Here is a 22,542-nt window from a genome sequence, read left to right on the forward strand (position 1 = left end):
CATATGGGGGGATTACTTGTGTTTTACTAACTCCATGTGCCTCATATTAATAGCAATTAACCCCATCATCTCCCTCACATTAACCCCTGTGTGCCTCACTATAAGAGTTACTGATATGTGAGACATATGGAGGTAATAGTAATGAAGATACTTTATTATTACCTCATGTCTCTCACATATCAGTAACTCTTATGGTGAGGCACACAGGGGTTAATGTGAGGGAGATGATGGGGTTAATTGCTATTAATATGAGGCACATGGAGTTACTAAATTGTAATGCACATGACCAGATTTTTTATCCACAATTTGTCCTGGTATAGCGGTCAGCGGGTGACGTGACAGTATTTAGGGTACTATTCCGTTATCGGGCCAGCAGCAGCGCATTTCAGCACCAGCTTTCGGGACAGCAGTTCAGTTCAGCAGCGGGAATTACAATGACATCCGAGGACTGCTGGCCCGATGCTTGTGCCCAGTAGCCAGTACATCAATGACCCCCCCTCCATCTCCTCCTCCTTCCAGTGCTGCCCCCCAGCTCTCCTTACATCTACCCCGTACCCTCTCCCCGCCACATGACTAAGCCGATGCTGGCCCGATGATAGAGGCCGTGCTTGTGTGTAGTAGGCAGTACATCGATCGATGCCCTCATCCTCCTCTTCCTTCCAGTGCTGCCCCCCAGCTCTTCTTACATCTGCCCCGTACCCTCTCCCTGTAATAGGCCTCACCGTAAATCTTGAGCAATGAATGCTACTAGATAGCCGCCGGACGCTGCAGAAAGTTTGTCCCTCCGGCTCGCTGTAGCTCACCGTTCCTATAGTCGGCGTGTTTCTTGTCAGGGCCTGGATTGAGCCCCGGTGTCTTTCCTTTCGGTCTCGGTACTAGCGCTGAGGTGAGGCCTAGTCGTGTGGCGGGGAGAGGGTACGGGGAAGATGTAAGGAGAGCTGGGGGGCAGCACTGGCAGGAGGAGAAGGATGGGGGAGGGGGGTCATCGATGTACTGGTTACTGGGCACAAGCATCGGGCCAGCAGTCCTCGGATGTCATTGTAATTCCCGCTGCTGAACTGCTGTCCCGAAAGCTGCTGCTGAACTGCGCTGCTGCTGGCCCGATAACGGAATAGTACCGTATTTAGTCCTGTAGGGGCCACTATGGGACATAATACTGTGTGCAGGGGCCACTATTGGGTATAATACTGTGTGCAGGGGCCACTATGGGACATAATACTGTGTGCAGGGGCCACTATGGAACATAATAGAGCGCGCAGGGATGCGTAGGAGGGACTCGGTCGAGATCTTCGGTGTCGGGGGGGCCCCATGTCAAAAGTTCGCCACGGGGCCCCGCCATTCCTAGTTACGCCACTGCTGTATCACTACATACACAATATAACAGATCACATTGTCTGTATCACTACATACACAATATAACACATCACATTGTCTGTATTACTACATACACAATATAACACATCACATTGTCTGTATTACTACATACACAATATAACACATCACATTGTCTGTATTACTACATACACAATATAACACATCACATTGTCTGTATTACTACATACACAATATAACAGATCACATTGTCTGTATTACTACATACACAATATAACATCACATTCTCTGTATTACTACATACACAATATAACACATCACATGGTCTGTATTACTACATACACAATATAACACATCACATTGTCTGTATTACTACATACACAATATAACACATCACATTGTCTGTATTACTACATACACAATATAACACATCACATTTGCTATCCCACCAAACTTTTTAAAGCACTTTTACAGTTTCACACGTCTGTGTCCGCCCAATTCTCAAATCACCGCAGATGAAGTCGCGGGTAAAAGCTAGTATAGTATAAGACTGTCATAATGGTTCACAAAAGCGGCCTACCCATGGATGGGGCCGGTGGGTCCCTGCATACTCTGGTGCTTGCAATGTTGGAAGAAGAAAGCACACACACCGACTCGAAGGTTTATCAGTAGTTTCTCCTATATTTAGGGACCCTTACTCAGGCAATGTACTTCTTTATCTGACTGTCGGACCCCTTCCCCATTCAATATATACTTCCACCCGGCTTTAACTGCAATGTTAGATTACTGTGAGTCCGAAGGATAAAAGGCTTCATGTACACAAGTGTGTGTGTTGTCAGTGTGTCAGCCATGTTTTTTATGACTAGCACACTGACCCATCATACTGCAATGGTCCCATATACACAGACCCATGTATGGGACAAAACTCAGAACAGGTCCTATACTTGTCCATTTTGCAGCCCAGACTTGCTGAAGGATATTAATGGGTCCATGGAGGCACATGAGGCCCCCAAATATTATCAATGTGCAGTCCATTCTGTTCTACCACAACCTCCTCTGTGGACTTTCTATAAAAAGCGCTGTGGTAACAGCAGCGATATGTAGGGCTTTAGCCGTGAAACCGATTTGAAATGACCACCCACAATGACCCTTGTAAAGCTCCTCCCACTTTTGTCGCGATCTGCCATTCGCAAACCACCGTATGAAGGGCTTTCCAAGGTTGATGTATCTGCAACAAAAGGGACTAATTCACAGTACCGTAGCCACAAGCAGACATATAATCTTATAAAGCCAGAAATGTGTGTATAGGAACTGAAATAGCACATGCGGCCATTTTTTTGCAGTCCTTGTGACCCTTTTGGGGCTATGGGGCATATTTACAAGAAAGATCTATACTAGGCCCCACAGAAATAATGTATCATTTATAGCTCTGGTCTCCTCATATTAGGAAGAAACGTCTTATACGCCCCCTAAGGCTGAGCTTGGATGTGACTGTACCCCCTGTCTGTGTAGTCCACTGTAGATATGGACAGCACATGCACCAATAATACATCCATGTGAACTAGCCCTGACATTGGCACTTGTGCTGGGCACAGATAACACAGTGTCCTGGGCAGGGCTGGCACATGCCCTTGTGTGGTAGTCTATTTGCCTTTTATTATATAATACTCTTGGCACTGCTATCAGTATACTGCTGGACTGCTTATTATAATAATTTCTGCCTTATTATAATAAATAACTGATGCTAGATTTACAATTATGATAAGGTCTTCCCATATTCATCTAGTCTATATCCATTGTATCACATCGAGACCTGCTGTTACTAGGCCAGGCTTACTGTATTAAAACTGTCCAACTGAGCCCTAAGGAAATCATGGATTATTCATTTGGGAAGGACAAGCATGGAAGAACCTTTATCATACGTTCTCATCTACAGGGCTGTATATGCTGGTGGAGACAGAAATAACCTGCAGCCAAATCCAATGACTACTGGGTAGGGAGGGAGCGGATCTGCACAGTGTAAGCAATGAAGGTGACGCAATCCCGAATCCTCCATCATCGTCTAAGCATGCAACATTGCCAGGGTTACCTAAGGCCGGCCATACACATTACACTTTGGATGGCTTTCATGGTGATTGATGATGTTAAAAAAAATCGGATTGGTTGTCCGTCTGGAATCCTTATTTTTAGTATGGAGACAAAGTCCTGCAAATTCTACTTTTTTCTCCGCACAACAAGACGGAAATGGCACAAACTGTTACATATGAATTATTTTTAAAACCCATTGAAATCAATGGGTTTAAATCCCGACTGTTCGAAATCAATTTTTGAAGATTTCAGATACTCATTTCGAATGGATTTGCTGAATGCAAATGGGAACCGGACCTTAATATTATCATCCGCCAATGATCAGGAATGTTGATGCTATTAACATTTGTTCATAGTGGACTGACAGCAGACTATTGTCTGCCTAAGGCCGGGTTCACATCTGCGTGCGGCCCCCTGATCAGGTAGTTTAGTTATTAATGTTGGGATTGTTCATACAAACAGTCCCATCAGACAGCTTCATGGTGGTCCCAAAGCCAAGGTGTAAGTGGTGTAAATACCCGAGTAGCAATGGTAGCTGCTGGGGTAACCATATCAGGTAACAGGTTGTATTTACTTATTGATCCTCGCTCCTGCTCACGGCCGCCTGGGAAGTGTAGAAGACTATGAGCAGGAGCAGGGATCAGTAAGTGAGGCCGCACCCCGGGGAACCCAAAAACACTATCATTATACTCAGGGGGTCTTTTCACACCCCAGAGTATAATGATCGGAAACCCGGGGGAGGTGAGGGAACATAAAAACAAATCTTACTTACTTCTCCTGTGCTCTGGCAGTCTTCTGATCTCTTTGATGATGTCCCAGACTTCACACGGGCCAGGCCGGCGTCATTATTCTTCGTGACATCTGATCCAACATTGAAGGGAACTGAAAGTAGCGATAGACTGCACTGGAGCCAGGAAGAGGTAAGTAACAGTGTTTTCTATGTTTGTCCCCACCCTGGATCTCCAATCATTATACTGTGGGGTCTGAAAAGAACACAGAGTATAATAATTGTTCATGGGTGGTCCAAAATGGGGCACAATAGTGTGTGCAGGGGCCACTGTGGGGTATAATACTGTGTGGAGGGGCCATGGTGAGACATTATACTGTGTGGAGGGGCCACTATGGGGGATAATACTGTGTGCAGGGCCCCGGTGGGACATTATACTGTGTGCAGGGGCCACGGCGGGACATTATACTGTGTGCAGGAGCCACGGTGGGACATTATACTGTGTGGAGGGGCTGCTATGGGACATTATATTGTGTGTAGGGGCCATGGTGGGACATTATACTGTGTGCAGGAGCCACGGTGGGACATTATACTGTGTGGAGGGCCCCGGTGGGACATTATACTGTGTGGAGGGGCTGCTATGGGACATTATATTGTGTGTAGGGGCCATGGTGGGACATTATACTGTGTGCAGGAGCCACGGTGGGACATTATACTGTGTGGCGGGGCTGTTATAGGACATTATACTGTTTGTAGGGGCCGGTATGGGATATTATAATATCTAGAGGCCACTTTGGGGCATTATAGTGTGTGTAAATGGGTTGTTATACTGTGTGGGAACCAGGAAAGGGGTTGCTGGGGGGCCTAGTCTTTGCTAGTTACGCCACTGCAAGTAGAACAAGGATTACATGGTAGCCACATTGGTTGTCTTATTCAAGTTTTGAGTTTGTCTCAAGACATCATAGTAGGCAATGAGATTACGTTTCATGTAACCCCACATGTACATGCTGCAGGAGTTAATCAGGTTACACCTTTAACCCCATTTTATATTTAGGAGTTACCATACTACAGTCCTTCTCATGTTTTACCAATGATCAGCCAGTAGAGGGAGCCAGCTGACAACCTACGTATATAGTAATATGCGTTCCAAGGACTACATAAGGAATATACAAATAAGACCTCATTGGTGGAAAATAGGTACGTGTTCCTAGCAACACCATATGGAAGGGAGGTTCCTATGGATTAAGCCAGGATTTCTTAAGAAAAAAAAAATCATAAAATCTAAGGACATGTTCTGGGAATAATGGCTAAACCGCTATGTTTCCTCCAAAAGGAAGAGGGAACCATGTGCAGGCAGCTGTTAGTAGGATTTCACCTTTCATCGGTGCAGAGTAGGGGACTGACTGGCTGTGTCAGAGGTCTCGATGTGGGTCAGAAGGGGTAATTTTTCTCATTATGAAGACTATGGTACAGGGACTTGTTAGACCATGCATGCTCTGCTAAATATTATGGGTAAGGAATATGCAAATAAGTCCACATTAGTGAAAAATGGGATTTTCCTCCTAACACATTCCTAACCCAGAATTCTTGGCATCTCTTCTCAAGTTCATGATCTGTTCTTATCCTTGGTCAGTGAGTACCTCCGCCAGTGGAAGTGGTGACCCATTGCATTAGGGGTAACAAGATGCCAGGGATGGAGAGCAGAAAACCAAACAATGGTATGGAAGGATCAATGCCGGATCAATGCATTAAAGTCCAAGGTGCTGAAGCGCCCCAGGGGAAGGTGACTCCTGGTGTGCCTGAACTCAATGGGGATGGGATCCCCCTGAATCGGAGACACTGCACTTCATCTCTCACAGCTTGTGAGCGCTCCCCTTTCTTTGCTTGGTCTTCTGCCCCCGCAGTGAGGAATTTTCATAGATCCGGTGGGAAGACGAGACTGTACTATAAGCATTCTTCTCACTTATGTCATTTATGTATTTGTCACAGGATACGGTTGCCCTTTTGGGATCCTCCCAAAGTCTAGGAGTGTGGTCATTAGGTTCCCTTGTCCCCTGTAGCCCAAGCCCAACTAGCTGAAGACTACTGGTAGTACAATGAGCCCATGTGGAGGTCAGGAATAAGTTGGGTCTCCTTTGCTTCGGCATGGGAAAACCACAGTCCCACCCTCTTAGGGCCTTCTTACTCGAAGGGTTGGGGACCTGGGCTTGTGATAGCCTGCATGCCTGTATACTTTTGGCACATGGGTGACAGCAGGCACAGTCCTGGACTTTCAGAAAAACAGGAAACAGCTGTGAATGGGAAACTTTTCCTTTTGTAGGATTTATTCTGGCTTGGATATTACTCCCAGATTATGCCCTTAATTTTTTTTTGAAACCCAGGTATTAATCTTTAGGGAGTTACCTTCCAAAAAGTGGTGCTAAGAAGAAATCCCTCTTTTTTCCCTAGGAGGTCTTATTTACCTATTCCTTACCCAGAATTCTTAGCAGGGCACGGATGGTCTAATAAGTCCCTGTACCTGTCTCTCCCAAATGAGACACATTACCCCTTCTGGGAGGCTACATGCTTACACAAAGCAACAACCTATGTAATAGTATTGCACATTAGTAAGAAAAATATAGTACATGTGAGCTCACAATGAGTTTTGTGTAAATTAAAGCTGGTAAAAGCCCAAAGATACTAGGTTTACACCTACGTTGGGGTTTCCGTTCTTTGGAAATGGGAAATTAAATCCCTGAACAGAAATCGGGCCAGGTATGAACCTAGCCTTAGATAAACACACTTGCAGTTTCTGAATTGTGGAGTCTTGATATGTCAGGTTATTGTCTCCATATCATGAAAGCGGGACGTAGACCTATGTATAGTGTCATGTCCTTATATCAATGTGTCAAGTTATTGCCAGTTTATGTATCTATATTATAAGAGCAAGACAAATACATATGTATAGTACATGTCACGTTCGTGTCAGAGTCCAGACACAGATTCCAGGCTGCAGATTGCACCGCTAAGGAGACGGGAAGGAGACTATCCCTGGCACTACGGTGGCTAGCTAGGCCCTGCCTACGGGTGGTGGTCAGCTGTCTCCAAGCTAACCTTGGCCCCGACGACTCCTGGCTCTCTAGCACGAAGACCTGACAGACAGACAGACAGGGCAAGAGCTGCAAGAAGCTAGGGACTGGGGATTCTAGGATGGTGACCCCTGCAGAAATAAAGGTGCAGCTGCGGACAAACAAACAGGACGGGAGGTGCTGGACAACTGACACGCAGCACAACAGAGTACAAAACAAGAGGAATGAGGAGAGGGACAGTGGAGAGGTGAGGAAAGGGTAAACACGAGACTGGGGTAAAATAAACTGGAACCCACCTCAAACAACCAGACAGTGCCAAACAAACAGACGTGAAGGGCAGGGCAGAGTAGAAGTGTGGAGGGAAAAAACCAACTCACACACAAACAACACTCAAACTCCTTTCTAGTCTGTAAGCACAAGCAGAACACTCCTCCTCCTCCTCCTCCTCCTAAGGCCAAGAATTCTAAGTTGGGACCATGAAAACCAGCAACTGGTGGAGACAGCCCTCTGCCTAATAAAGGCCTCCTTCCATAGGATAATGGCAATACATAACACCTGAGGTTACACTTATAACCCCAAGTGTGTTCAGAAGACCAGAACACCATGTACACACTGATGGCTCAATGGTAGGGAACCCAGCAGCCGATCACAGAAGCCCGTATCGAATCCCCGACAGAAACATACACCAACACACACACGCAATCAGGTCATGACAGTACATTACATGAAGATTAAAGGGGTGATCCAGGATTTGGAGCAAGTCATGGGGCGGCCGCGGTCATTTACACATGCTTTAGGTAACATATTTCTACATATGTAATAGATACAGAGTAATTTCCATTACAATCAGTGTAACAACCAATACATATGTGGTTTACCATTTACATTTAAATGTTACGGGTATCCATTGTTCATCCATTATGGATGTTCCAGTCTATTTAGGGCTCCTGTACATTCTTTTTTGGGATTGTATACAATTAATGTATGTAGTCAGCTGATATAGTAGGTGTAGTCAGAGATATGCAGCAAACCCTGTAACATGGAATGCAGATTAGTCATAAAGATTAGCTTTGTTACTCTGTGTTTACACAAAGCAGTAAATGATACAGCTAAGGGATACAATTGCATGACCTAGAGACTGCATGCCAGAGTCCGACCTGCAGTGCTATGGATATATATATATATATATATATATATATATATATATATATATATAATATCTTCTGAGATGCTGTAACAACTACACTACAGTGCACACACATACAGCAACAGAAAGAAATTGCATAACCAACAACACTTTGCTCCTCTGTTCTGGTCTACAAAACTAATTGCATCCCATATACAGTAGACAGAACCATCTACCACCATGACTGTCCAAAAATAAACCCCTCTCTGAAAATAATCCCTAGCTACAGTTGGGTTTAACCGCTTCCTGACTTCTGCCGACGGATTTCGGGTCCTAAAAGATGGCGGTCACTCTACTGCAGACCGGCCACCATAGCTACTGTACCAGGTCTCTGCTGTAATGTACCCCCTTCCCAAAGCAGCACAATTGTCCCCGGAGCCAGTTCTCACTGGCCCCATGCCTTTACCGTTGCAGGCCTGCTCCCAGGTTCCCAAGGCCTGTCATAGGAATATTACTATTGAGGCTAGTCTATGACCAGCCTCAATAGTAATGTAGTGAATTTGCCATAGACTGCAATACAGTTGTCTTGCAGTCTATGGCACGATTGCAAGTTCAAGTCCCCTGGGGAGGGGTTAATAAAATAGTAAAAAAATAATAAAATAATATAAAAACATAAAAAAATAAATAATAAATAATAAAACAAATAAAAATAATAATAAAAACATAAAGTCCTCCCCACTACCAATAGAATGCATATAAAACTAAAATATTACATATACATTAGGTATTCATGTGTCCAAAAATTCCTGGTCTACAAATTTATAAAAATATTTTTCATGTACAGTGAATGCCATAGTGGGGAAAAAAATGTAAAGTTCCGAACTGCGGTTCTTTCGCTGTTTTGCCTGTGATAAAAATCAAAATAAAATGTGATCAAATGTGTGATCGTTGTTCATGGGGAAAAAAAATAAGACCTACTACAAAAATAAGCCCTAGCCCTTTTTTCAGAGAAAAAAAATATATAAGACCTTAGGTTATAAACATGGTAGCAACTTGACCTGAGTCTAAGAAGGATCTCCCATTGTACCTAGATGATGTATTAGTGCAGACTTGCTAGTTTGATCTATAATGCAGATTATACTAATCCCTGGCATGACGCATAAATTACTCATCTAAAAACCTCTTGCCAGTTATAGTAATGTATATAATATAGGAAACCTAAAATTTTGTGGTTTATCTGCCAGCTAAAAGTCAGACTTAGTGTCCTATGACCTAGTTACAGCAAATCCTTATGTAACGCAATAAACAGGTAAGAGGCAGGACGGGCCGGCCACAGCCAAGCACAGAACTTATGGAGCCTGCGCGTTATGTCCTTTAAGGAGTCATCCACATGACATATCTAACCACTGATAAGATGTAGAAATGTCATCTCTTGCATAAGGCTTCCATTTTTCCATTACGATATGAAAAAGTCCACATTGTATAACACCACAGAGTCCATGTCCTCAAGATTTGTGTAACAGACCTTCGAGGGAGACAATTGACTTGTTCTACCACAATGATCCATGGGATTACAAATGTTTAAGACAATTGCTCTCTTCCTTGTGCTACGTGTTTCCTAGACTTCTTCTTCCTTTTCTCACGTGTCGAAACACTTTCTGAGGATTATAATCCTATTCCCTTAATGGGCTTGTCTGACCAGTGTGAGTAGAGTTTAGCAACACTGGATCTGTATAGAAACAGGATATGTAAACAGGGGATATATCATGCCGACAACCATGCAAATATCTGTGGTCGTGATGTACGTTACGCCTTCCGCCGTTAAATAGGAAACAACATTGGCATTAGTCACATGCAAGATGCCACAAAGTGTAAAGTTGTCTGATTTCGAGAAAGGGGTAATTGTGGGGTACCAAAGAAATGATCGATCATTAAGGGACATAGCAAGTGAACTGAATTACTCAAAATCGACAGTGGCCTATGTGATTACGAAGTGGAAGGTGAACGGACATTATCAGAATGTGCCCCGAGTCGGCAGACCCCTGAAACCGGGAGATAGAGACTGACGAGTGCTGGCCAGAGAAACTGCATCCAACCGATGGCTCACATATACCAGGAGTCTCACCAGGCATCCAGGAGTATTGTGTCGCTCAATACCATCCGTAAGGAAGCATCTGCTGGGGTCTACCAACTATTGAATAGGAATAAATGCTGTTTTTCTATTCTATCACAGGTGTCCAAATACTTATTGGTAGACAGTGTACAAGTCAGCAACAGTTTAGTCCTGGAAAACCCCTTTCAGGCTGAAGTCCCACATGGCAAAAACCACAGTGTATTAAAGTCCCTGCAAAGTGGATGGGTTCCGGCCAATCCCATCCACACATTGCAGAAAAAAAACTGCAGCAAAAACACTGCAATTTCCAAAACCAATGCGTCAATTATACCTACGAAAACACCAGCGGTTTCCATATGGGTAAAATGGAAGAAGAAAGAGGAAAACTCTGCAGACTTTCTGTGAAAAGCGCTATGGGAAAAACCGCAATGCATTTTCGCCGAGGTCTTTGGCTACGTGGGGCTGTAACCTCAGAATCATTTATCCCTTATGTAAATTCAATGATACAGACATGTACTAAGCAAGCAGTGACGTATGCTATTATTACATGCTCTTTCCATAGTTCATTAACCTTCAGTTAAATAATGTAGTTATGAAACGGATTGTAATACACAAGGGAGACTAGATGTAAGCTCTGTATATATGAGCACAAGCCTTATGTGGAATATGTATATAAGGAAATAAATGATAACATATCTGTAAATGTAAATGTATTCGTATGTCCTAGCGCCAGAATGGAAACCTACACCAAACTACACCAAACTGCCGTAGATTGACATTACAACTCCCACCAGAAGGGAATATAAACCGCTAATCTGAACAGGACTTAGGATTCGGTCAAACCTACGTTCGGTGACCATTCTGGGATTCTGACCCCCTCTCCGCTTGAAAATGCAAGCAGGACTTTTCTCTCTGCATTTTTTGGGCAGAAAACAGGTGGAAACCCAGCGGACCCCATTATAGGCTATGGGGTCTGTAGTTTTCCATGGGTAAATGCTTTTTAAGTGGATTGGGTTTCCTTTTTTTTTTTGGATCCCCAAGTGGACCCGAAGAACGGAACCCCCAAAGCTGGTGTGAAGCTAGCGTTAGCTATGTTGCCACTGAAGAATCGGCGTGCTGTTGTACTATATAGAACCCTGGCCAAACAGGGAACATCCTTCAATGACATCCATATGGAACAATTCCTTAACGTTAAATGCAACTTCCAGGCTACAATTAATAAAGGAAGCAGCGCCATCTTGGTTGTCACCATTGCATTAGTTTCTCAATAAATTGTTCCTTTATTATGAATGAAACAAATCGTCAAAAAACAGGTTATTTTACTACACATTGTATATTACTCATAAGATATGTATAGGCCAAACATGATCACATGACCAACCAAATATTTTTAGAGATCTGTCAGAATCTAACAATTTTATTAGATTTTTTTTTGTCTAGTGTATGTGTCTACATTTCATCCAGATCTATCCTGCTCTGGTCCGTATCTTTATAATTTAATTTGGGGGCAGGAAAACCAGACGTAAAACAAAACCTTTCTCGCCCTTCCAGAGTAAGTAAAACTGGTTGAACCTGTTTTGTAGTGTAGAAATGTCAGTGGAAAACCAAAGGAAACTATTTGGTTCCCTTTTTATTATTATGCTGTGAAAAGGGTGTATTAGCACAGAAGATCCTTTAGGCTATATTCACATGAACCTGTCTATTCTCAGCTGTTTTCTACGCCCGAGTCGCACACCCCTGAACATATATTTTTGTTTCTGACCCGTTGACATTGGGCAAATCAGGGCAGTGAAAACTGGATCTGTGAAAAAGTAGCGAATGCCCTTGTTTTCTCCCTGATGATGGACAGCACAGGGTCAAGAAACCCATAAGTGTGATTATGGCCATAGGCTGGGGAAACAGGGCTTACAAGGTGCTGAAATTCTCCTGCAGGCCACTACAGCAAAAAAAAGAAAAAAAAAGAAAAAAATGAAATTGTACGGTTTTTACTGTGGCTGTTTCTGCAGCCTGTGCATTGACATGCTGTGGGTTTAAAATCTGCAATGCAGCTTGCTTTATGCTTCGGGTTTTAGGTGCAGAATGTGTTAGGGTAAGTTCACATGGGTTTTTTCAGTCAGGGTTTTCAGGCGTCGCGATTCAGCCTGAAGAAACTCCCTCCTCCTATCTAGGCCCATTCATTGGTCCTAATCTGGAGCGTAGCACACGGCTGGATGCCGTGCAGTGCACCGGCTTTCATTCACCTGGCTTTTGGATCGGAATCTGAGGCAGCCTGCGCCTCAAGTTCCAATCCAAAAAACTACATGTGCACTTACCCTAAGTCTCATTGGCAATTCTGCAACTTTAGATCACAATGAGTGACCCCTTCGTTCACATCTGTGTTTGGTAATCCGTTTGGGAAGTCTGCATGGGGACCCCCACAAACGGAATACCGAACGCATTTGCAAGCGCTGTGCAATGAAAGCACATGGACCCCATAGACTATAATGGGGTCCGTATGCTTGCCGCCAGATCTCTGCACGAATCATGCGGACTGTTGGAAAACTTTTCGATCTAGAAAATGTTTTGCACCCTTAATAAATTTGGTGTACATACTTACACATTCATTACTCATTAGTGAATGGCATAGTACTGAATGTGCCCCACTGTATTAATGTGCTTGTATATTTGTTTTTAGCAGGCCATGTTCACATAGTGCAGTTTTCATGTCAGGTTTTAATGCTTTTATACACATGTCAAATCTTGGCTCAAAGCAAATCCATGATGACTAAAATTAAGCCTGCTATAAGTTAGCAGAGATTTCAGCAACGGCACACGGACTACTGGCGCACGCGCGAGATTTGCGATCAGACCTCAACGTAAACTAGGCACATACCGAACGCATTGACAAGCAGTGAGCGATGAAAGCACACAAACCCCATAGACTATAATGGAGTCCGTGAGTTTTCCGCACAGTGTCTGCACGAGTCATGTGGACAGGAAAGTACTTCATGAAGTTTTTTTCTTTCCGCATGTTATTATGGGGTTCGTGTGGTTTCTAAGCTCACCGCTTTTTAATGCTTTTGGTATTCCGTTCGAGGGGTCCCCAAATGGAATATTGAACGCAGATGTGAACCAGGCCTAACCTTATGTCCCCAGACTAAGAGGCATCTCTGATACTATAACTTTGGAAACCTCTGAAAGCTCACTTTGTCTTGGTTCAGACAAGTTGACCACAAGGTTTGTTTTGGTCTGAACTTGAAATTATTATACCCTGGGGTGTCTTCAGACCTCCTGGTGAGGTGTAAAACAATAACATTTATACTCACCTTCCCTCATCTCTTCTGGGCCTCCTCTTGATCCTTTTCTGGCTCCTTAGGTGACATTATGCGCCTGGGGTCACTAATGAGGCCTAATGTCATAATGCTCGGAGCACCCCATGTGACCACTGAGGCCCAATCAAAGGCCTCAACAGTATCTCTGGGTGCATGATGTCTCCTAGGAGGCATGGGTCTCTGGGTGCATGATGTCTCCTAGAAGGCATGGGGTCTCTAGGTGCATGATGTCTCCTAGAAGGCATGGGGTCTCTGGGTGCATGATGTCTCCTAGAAGGCATGGGGTCTCTGGGTGCATGATGTCTCCTAGAAGGCATGGGGTCTCTAGGTGCGTGATGTCTCCTAGAAGGCATGGGGTCTCTGGGTGCATGATGTCTCCTAGAAGGCATGGGGTCTCTGGGTGCGTGATGTCTCCTAGAAGGCATGGGGTCTCTGGGTGCATGATGTCTCCTAGAAGGCATGGGGTCTCTAGGTGCGTGATGTCTCCTAGAAGGCATGGGTCTCTAGGTGCGTGATGTCTCCTAGAAGGCATGGGGTCTCTGGGTGCATGATGTCTCCTAGAAGGCATGGGTCCTCTGGGTGCATGATGTCTCCTAGAAGGCATGGGGTCTCTGGGTGCATGATGTCTCCTAGAAGGCATGGGGTCTCTGGGTGCGTGATGTCTCCTAGAAGGCATGGGGTCTCTGGGTGCATGATGTCTCCTAGAAGGCATGGGGTCTCTGGGTGCGTGATGTCTCCTAGAAGGCATGGGGTCTCTGGGTGCATGATGTCTCCTAGAAGGCATGGGGTCTCTGGGTGCATGATGTCTCCTAGAAGGCATGGGGTCTCTGGGTGCATGATGTCTCCTAGAAGGCATGGGGTCTCTGGGTGCGTGATGTCTCCTAGAAGGCATGGGGTCTCTGGGTGCATGATGTCTCCTAGAAGGCATGGGGTCTCTGGGTGCGTGATGTCTCCTAGAAGGCATGGGGTCTCTGGGTGCGTGATGTCTCCTAGAAGGCATGGGTCTCTGGGTGCATGATGTCTCCTAGAAGGCATGGGTCTCTGGGTGCATGATGTCTCCTAGAAGGCATGGGGTCTCTGGGTGCATGATGTCTCCTAGAAGGCATGGGGTCTCTGGGTGCATGATGTCTCCTAGAAGGCATGGGGTCTCTGGGTGCGTGATGTCTCCTAGAAGGCATGGGGTCTCTGGGTGCATGATGTCTCCTAGAAGGCATGGGGTCTCTGGGTGCGTGATGTCTCCTAGAAGGCATGGGGTCTCTGGGTGCGTGATGTCTCCTAGAAGGCATGGGTCTCTGGGTGCATGATGTCTCCTAGAAGGCATGGGTCTCTGGGTGCATGATGTCTCCTAGAAGGCATGAGGTCTCTAGGTGTGTGATGTCTCCTAGAAGGCATGGGGTCTCTGGGTGCATGATGTCTCCTAGAAGGCATGGGGTCTCTGGGTGCATGATGTCTCCTAGAAGGCATGGGGTCTCTGGGTGCGTGATGTCTCCTAGAAGGCATGGGGTCTCTGGGTGCATGATGTCTCCTAGAAGGCATGGGGTCTCTGGGTGCATGATGTCTCCTAGAAGGCATGGGGTCTCTGGGTGCGTGATGTCTCCTAGAAGGCATGGGGTCTCTGGGTGCATGATGTCTCCTAGAAGGCATGGGGTCTCTGGGTGCGTGATGTCTCCTAGAAGGCATGGGGTCTCTGGGTGCATGATGTCTCCTAGAAGGCATGGGTCTCTGGGTGCATGATGTCTCCTAGAAGGCATGGGTCTCTGGGTGCATGATGTCTCCTAGAAGGCATGAGGTCTCTAGGTGCGTGATGTCTCCTAGAAGGCATGGGGTCTCTGGGTGCATGATGTCTCCTAGAAGGCATGGGGTCTCTGGGTGCATGATGTCTCCTAGAAGGCATGGGGTCTCTGGGTGCGTGATGTCTCCTAGAAGGCATGGGGTCTCTGGGTGCGTGATGTCTCCTAGAAGGCATGGGGTCTCTGGGTGCATGATGTCTCCTAGAAGGCATGGGGTCTCTGGGTGCGTGATGTCTCCTAGAAGGCATGGGGTCTCTGGGTGCATGATGTCTCCTAGAAGGCATGAGGTCTCTAGGTGCGTGATGTCTCCTAGAAGGCATGGGGTCTCTGGGTGCATGATGCCTCCCACCTTGCTTGGGCCTCCACTTATTCTACCTTGGGGATTGAAGAGATCCCAGGATATAATAATTTTCCTGACGGTTTGCAGATAACGAACCCCCAATGTTTCCAGTAACCGGCTATGGGGTCTGCAGGTAACCGCTTTTTTTAGCAAATGGGCTCTCGGTCTTTTGGGTCCCCATGTGGCCCCAAATGATGGAGAGACGAACACTAGTTTCACATTGTAATACAAATAATCACATAAAACAAGTCTGTACATCTGATCCTGTCCTGGTAAAGTGAAGATATTTTTTAGATTGTCTCACTTGAATTAACTAGGGTGTTCACAGAAACTTTTCTCGGTGTCATAATGAGCGTAAATAGTCTCTTTTATCTTGTATAATTGGATGACAGGTTGATCCTGTCTTATTTCAGTTTCTTGTTTTCTCGCGTCTCTGCTGAGGTTCTGAGCTAAAGGAAAAAAATTATTCTAAAAAATCTCTAACTAGCTCATTACTTTAATAAGATTTCCTTCTATATGAAGGCAAGGGAACATGGAGGACAGTGGGGCAAAATGATTAATCTTGTCTTAGTGCAGACTTTAAGGGAGGCTGTATGGTCCAAAATAATAGTGCCATATAGCAGTACTGATCGGGCCACCAGCATATAAAGCACAGATTATAATGAATGTGCCCCATATGGCCCAGGGTAACACTAAATTATAGGGAATCTGTGAGCTATAAATGTATACTGTAAAACTTCAACTATATATTTCTATGGAAGGGAGTCTGTTAGCAGTAAATTGGCTATAAACCTAATCCCAGCACCTTGATAATATGTATCTGTGAGGGTAAGCTCACACGGGGTTTTTTGGTCAGGATTTTGAGGCCATATCCACCTCAAAATCCTGACCAAGAAGACGGCTACCATTGAAATTGATGTCAGCTCTTTTTTCCGGGAGCCGTTTGTTCCGGATCCCAGAAAAAGAAGCAAGATGCTCATTCGCCTCGCGACATCCGCCTGAAGACACTCCCTCCCGAATAGGCCCATTTATTTGGACCTAATCCGGAGCGGAGTGTGCGACTGAATGCCGGTGCCCTGTACCGGCGTCCAGTTGCAGCTACCCGTATTTTGGACCGGAACCTGAGGCAGCCTCTGCTTCAGATTCCAGTTAAAAAAACTCCATGTGAACTTATGCTTAGGCTGAGTTCACATGGGGTATTTTGGTCAGGATTTTGAGGCCGTATCTACCTCAAAATCATGACCAAAAAGACGGCTCCCATTGATTTCAAAGGTCGTTTCTTTTTCCGGGAGCTGTTTGTTCTGACTCCGTAAAAAAAGAATGGACATGCTCATTCTTCAGGTGGATTGTGCCTCGTGAATCCGCCTGAAGACACTCCCGACTAGGCGCATTCATTTGGGCCTAATCCAGATCGCAGTGCCGTGACTGGATGCCGGTACACTGCACCAGCATGCAGTCGCGGCTGCCCCGTATTTTGGAACGGAACCTGAAGCGGCCTCCACGTCAAATTCCGATCCAAAATACTCCGTCTGAACTCAGCTTTATTCAGCTTTGCAGCCCCATTTTCATGTAAATCACCATTTTATTCCAGTGCAAATGAAGGTAATTTTTCCCTTATTTGTATATAAATGTCAATGTACATGAAAATGGGGCTCCAAAGCTGAATAACAGAGACATACTTGGAAACTGTAGGATCACCTTAACCAGACACAGGGATACGGTTTATAGCTAATTTACTGCTGACAGACTCCCTTTAAAGTTCACTTTTATTTTCTAAAGGTGAGAACAAATACAAATCCTTCCTAAACTGCGCTGACTCACGCACATGAAAGCGTAATAGGTCAACACACGGAATATTAAATCACAAATCTGGCAGCATGGCTACTTTTCAGGATTGAGTCGGTTCACTTTGCATTGGAAAATCTTATGTCGTTTCTCAGAAGAACTAGACACAGGGTGTAATGCCTGAACTGTGCTTAGAAATTAATAGCAGATCGGTCAGGTTATCTATGCTGCTGTATCTGAGGATAGCATAAGACGGACATGTCATATATGGGATACTACAGGGATGTTTCAGCCATATACAAAGTCCACAAGTGTATGAGGAAACTCTGCAATGTGTTTCCACCATGGGTTTTTTTGCCACTCTTTTTCGCTATGCAGGGCCTGACCCCCGGTACACATCTGCGTATGGGATTCCGTTCATGGAGTACGCTTGGGGACCCCTCGAATGGAAACCTATATGTATAAAAAAGTGGTTGGCTAAAAAACCACACGGACCCCATAAACTATAATGGGTCCATGTGGTTTCCGCTCCGTTTCCGCACAAAACATGCAGAGAGAGAAAAGTGCTGCTTGCATTATAGTCTATGGGGTCCATGTGATTTCTTACCTAACTGCTTTTTAATGTGTATAGGTTTCCGTTTGCGGGGTCCCTAAGCAGACTCCCCGTATGGAATACTGAACGCAGATGTGAATCGAGCCTTAGACATTTTTAAGTCGCGTTCACAATCTACTTTCCTGTCCGCATGACTCATGCAGAGATCTCGAGGTAACCACACGGACCCCATTATAGCCTATGGGGTTCATGTGCTTTCACTGCACACCACTTGCAAATGTGTTCGGTAGTCCATTCGAGGGATCCCCATGCAGACTTCCCCGAACGGATTACCGACGCAGATGTGAACGAGGCCTTACATCTCAGACTCTGCTCCATTTTCAGCCGCAACTTTAACTCCCTGATTAACCTCAGATAAAATGAAGCTAATCTGCAAAGTGCGTCTTGTGAGATCCGTGGCACGATCGAGCAGGACACTTCTGTTTTTTAGAGTCCAGTGCTGCATTACATAGAAAACAATGGGATGCAAATTCAGGAAGGAATTTGGAGACGATTTTGAGGCAGAATCTGCCTTAATATCAGTTCCAAACTATTCCGTGTGAACTTATCTTCTTAATATTGATACAACACACACGAGTCTTCTGTCTGTCTTCGCTTCTAACCAGTCCCATCCTATATTTGCAGTGTCTCTGTATTTGCATCGGGGTGCCTGTCTCTGAAAATCAGCATTCACCATTGCTTTACAGGTTAACTAGCTAAACACCAAGGCTGATGTTACTTTAGTGCAAGGACGGTCAATAGACATAAGTTAGCAGAATTCCAGAATTCTCATTACTACATGCAAATGTCTGTAGTGATTAGGAATGAGCGCAGTTCTAGAACAAGGTGAACAGAAACTAAGCTGCAGTTATTCAACAAGTTTCAAGCCAGCAAGGGTTAAGAAGAAGTCCTGCCTACATGGGAGGATACACGCAGTACCTAGACTCAGGTGAAACAGGTAGGGAGGGCTCAATGCAAACAAAACAGCCCAGTCATTCTGTAGTCACAGTATACTTTCTAGCACAGTTTGGGCTCCAGCGCCTGCCTGGTTTCTGCTTCAAGGCAAGATGAGGCTCTCTTTGAGCGGCGCCAAGACCTCCTGGCATCACCTCCAATACAGTGTGCTGCTACTCTGTTTGGCAATACAAGGCTCTGTGGCTGATGTTCTATGGACAGCTAATGTGAACTACACCTACATAATGAACGAAAATTCCTTCTGGGAAGAGGGAGAGATTGGGGTCTACGGCCACGACTCGCCGGTGGATACAGCTTATGGACTTGTCGTCTTACCAAAAAACAGACAGCATCATGGTTCCCCATCTAATCAAATGTGCCCGCCCTATCTGAACTTTAGTGTACCCCAGAATTATAAAGATTCTTGGATCGCTCTTATACAAAGAGGAGGTTGTACATTTAGCGAAAAGATCAAAGCTGCGGCGGAGGCTGGAGCCAAAGCGGTGGTCATATTCAACAACGAAGGGAATGACAATGGAGTGTTTGAAATGTCTCATCCTGGTACGTATAGATCACCCTACAGATCACCAGCATTGCTATAATTAAAGGTAGTTTTAGACTTATAGCATTATAATCTCTCCCAGGACTGAACAGCATGTGACAGGGCTTGGTTATTGCAATAGAGCACTTGTAAAACATGTCCACCAAACGTGGACCTCTTCGCTGACACCATTGCCAAGCACTGCAAATTGGTGGGTGGTCTAGCTACTGCCCCCCACTGACCTAATTTTTACAAAAGTCAATTCCAATGTCCAAAATCAGTTCTAATATGTATTACTACCTGCTGGTTGTGTAAACTCTGATATGTCATAGCCATAAATGGGCTGAGATTTCACTTTGTTAACCCTTACCCCACATATAAAAGTGTCATAGCTGCAAATGATTTGGTATTCATTGGTTAAAAAGGTATCTCAGGCATTTATAGCAATAGGATAGATGGGGATCTCATTGGCGTGACCTCCATCTCTTGAGAATTAAGACAATATGACCCCCATTTTGCAGCCATTGTGAGTGATGTGGCAGCTGAGCATGTGCGTCTTGTGGTGAGGGGCTTGTACTTGAGACCTCTTATGGCTCTGGTGGGCAACACCAATAGGCTAGGGCAGACTGGGTGAAATTGCTGCAGACTAGTCAGCATCGTGTCTGTAGGTGAAGCACAACAAAAACCCTACTGACATTCAGCAGGATTTTTGCTGTGTGTGACCTTCGCCTTAATCAAATCACATACGTCACGTGTGCCACTAGTCCCAGGGGTGATCCTGGCCTCTCTGCTGCCTGAGGCGAAATATAGAAAATAAAATACAGTATGGTTGCGTGGTGCTGCCTCCATAATTAGGAGACGCCCCACCATTGGCAGATCAAAAATACACTTATTTGGCCCACATGGTATACAAGCCCCTTTTAGTGGCTCACCGCACGATACATCCCCCCCTTCACATGGTATATGACCCCACTTTTTCTAGACCTCCACAGTATCTGACCCTTTTTTATGGTCCACAGTATATAACCCTCTTTTTAACCCCCTCTATGTATAACCCCTTTATTTAAAGCCCACATGCAGTGTTTGACCCCCTTTTTACCCCCACACACAAAGTAGCGGCTGATCATTTTTACTCGCCTGTCCTGGTCTGCCTCCAGGGTGCGCTCTAGCTGACACTGAAAAATGTGGGGACACTGTACGTAGCATCCCGAAGTTCTTCAGTGACGTAAGTGAGCGCCGTCTAGAGGTAGCAATGGAGGGCAGCTAGGACAGGAGCGTGTACAGGTGAGTAGGAAGCATTGGTAGATGCAATTACACAATAAGTAGCTGATGATTAAAACTATGCCACCCACCTGTTTATTCCATGAGGTTCCACCCCGGGCCATCGCCTCATTGAAGGTGCGCCCCTGATTAATCCATATATATTGGTATTTTGTTCTATAAAGTTGGACTCCATGTCATTTTTCCAGACTATTAGTACATTTTGTCCCATGGACTAAGAAGCAAAATGTCTCTGTATTGTCAGATCATTAGAAATGTTGGAGGGTCTTTGACCCAAAGTCATATTGGGATGCAATGAATATAATATCTGGCTATACATGTTTAGGCCAATTTCACACTGCCATGCTTGGAACGGAAAAATTCTACCCTAACACAGCCTAACTTAATTCAGCAGATCAGATCAGTTCAGCTGGGCCTGGTTGGATCTGGTAAACTCAGCTGATATACAGATCAAGTTTCCCAGCCTAAGGCTGAGTCCTGGCCAAAAAAACGTCCCCCATTGAAATCAGTGGGTACCAGACATTTCTTTTTTTTTTTTTTTTTTCCGTGAGCGGTTTCTTCAGGCGGATTCCACAGCCGCTTCAGCCTCAGACATCTACCTGAAGACACTCCCTCCCGACTAGGCCCATTCATTTGGGCCTAATCTGAAGCGGAGTGCCGCGACTGGCATCCAGTCGCGGCTACCGTTTTTTTTTGGTCCAGAATCTGAGGCAGCCTGCGTGTCAAATTCCGGACCAAAAAAAACCACATCTGAACTCAACCTAAGGCCCCATGTAACGAAACGCAGTAAAAAAAAAAAACGCCTCGGAAATGCATCATGTTGTTTTCCATTGTTGACATTCTGCCCCTATTATACCTATAGGGAAACCATCAGCATTTCCGCAGTATAATTAACATGCTGCAGATTTTTTCTGCATTGTATGGATGGGATTAACCAAAATCCCCATCCATTTTGAAGGTAATATAAAACACAGCTGTTGTATGAATGAGCATCTGTATGTACCATGTCAGGGCGAGCTGCGGGGTCCATCAGGGGATTCACCTGTGGGCCAGTCCTTGCCTGCACCTGAATGTGCTTTGCACACCTGCACCTTGGAGACAATGCAGAAACAACACATCAGTGACCTAGGTTATGCTGCTTGGTATTCAGCGAAAAGACTGAATCCCTCTCCTGCTACACTATAGTGGGGTCCACTGGGTTTCCACCCGAAAAATACATAGAAAGAAGTCCTGCTTGTTTGCATGACTTTTCTCTCCAGATGTTCCAAGCAGATTTGGGGACAGAAACAAAGTTTGAAAGCTGGTGTTAACCTAGCCTGAACTAGAAATCTTTTACCAAAAATTAGGCATACCATATCTCATTTCTGTGACGATGACCCCATAGTTATCATTTAAACATCAGACGGGGCTTACAAGTCACTAGACGTCAAACTTTGCAGGTTCCTCAAGTAGGGGGAGAGTAACAATAGTCGGACAATTTCACTTGTATTTCTG

The 22,542-nt window shown here is 45.1% G+C and overlaps 1 protein-coding gene across 2 annotated transcripts in view; it reads left to right on the forward strand.

The window, feature by feature from the left end:
* Positions 1–22,542, forward strand: part of RNF128 (ring finger protein 128) — an 81,578-nt gene that overhangs the window by 22,909 nt on the left and 36,127 nt on the right. The window contains exon 1 of one of the 2 annotated variants that reach the window (XM_075259058.1): positions 19,268–19,787. The exons of the other annotated variant lie outside the window; for it this stretch is intronic. Within the exon in view, the coding sequence (XP_075115159.1) occupies positions 19,340–19,787 (448 nt within the window). The 5' untranslated portion in view covers positions 19,268–19,339. Of the gene's footprint in view, positions 1–19,267; positions 19,788–22,542 lie in introns of those variants that run through there. 2 annotated transcript variants of the gene reach the window in all.

Source organism: Leptodactylus fuscus, chromosome 11 (genome assembly GCF_031893055.1).
Source record: "Leptodactylus fuscus isolate aLepFus1 chromosome 11, aLepFus1.hap2, whole genome shotgun sequence".
Lineage (NCBI taxonomy): Eukaryota > Metazoa > Chordata > Amphibia > Anura > Leptodactylidae > Leptodactylus > Leptodactylus fuscus.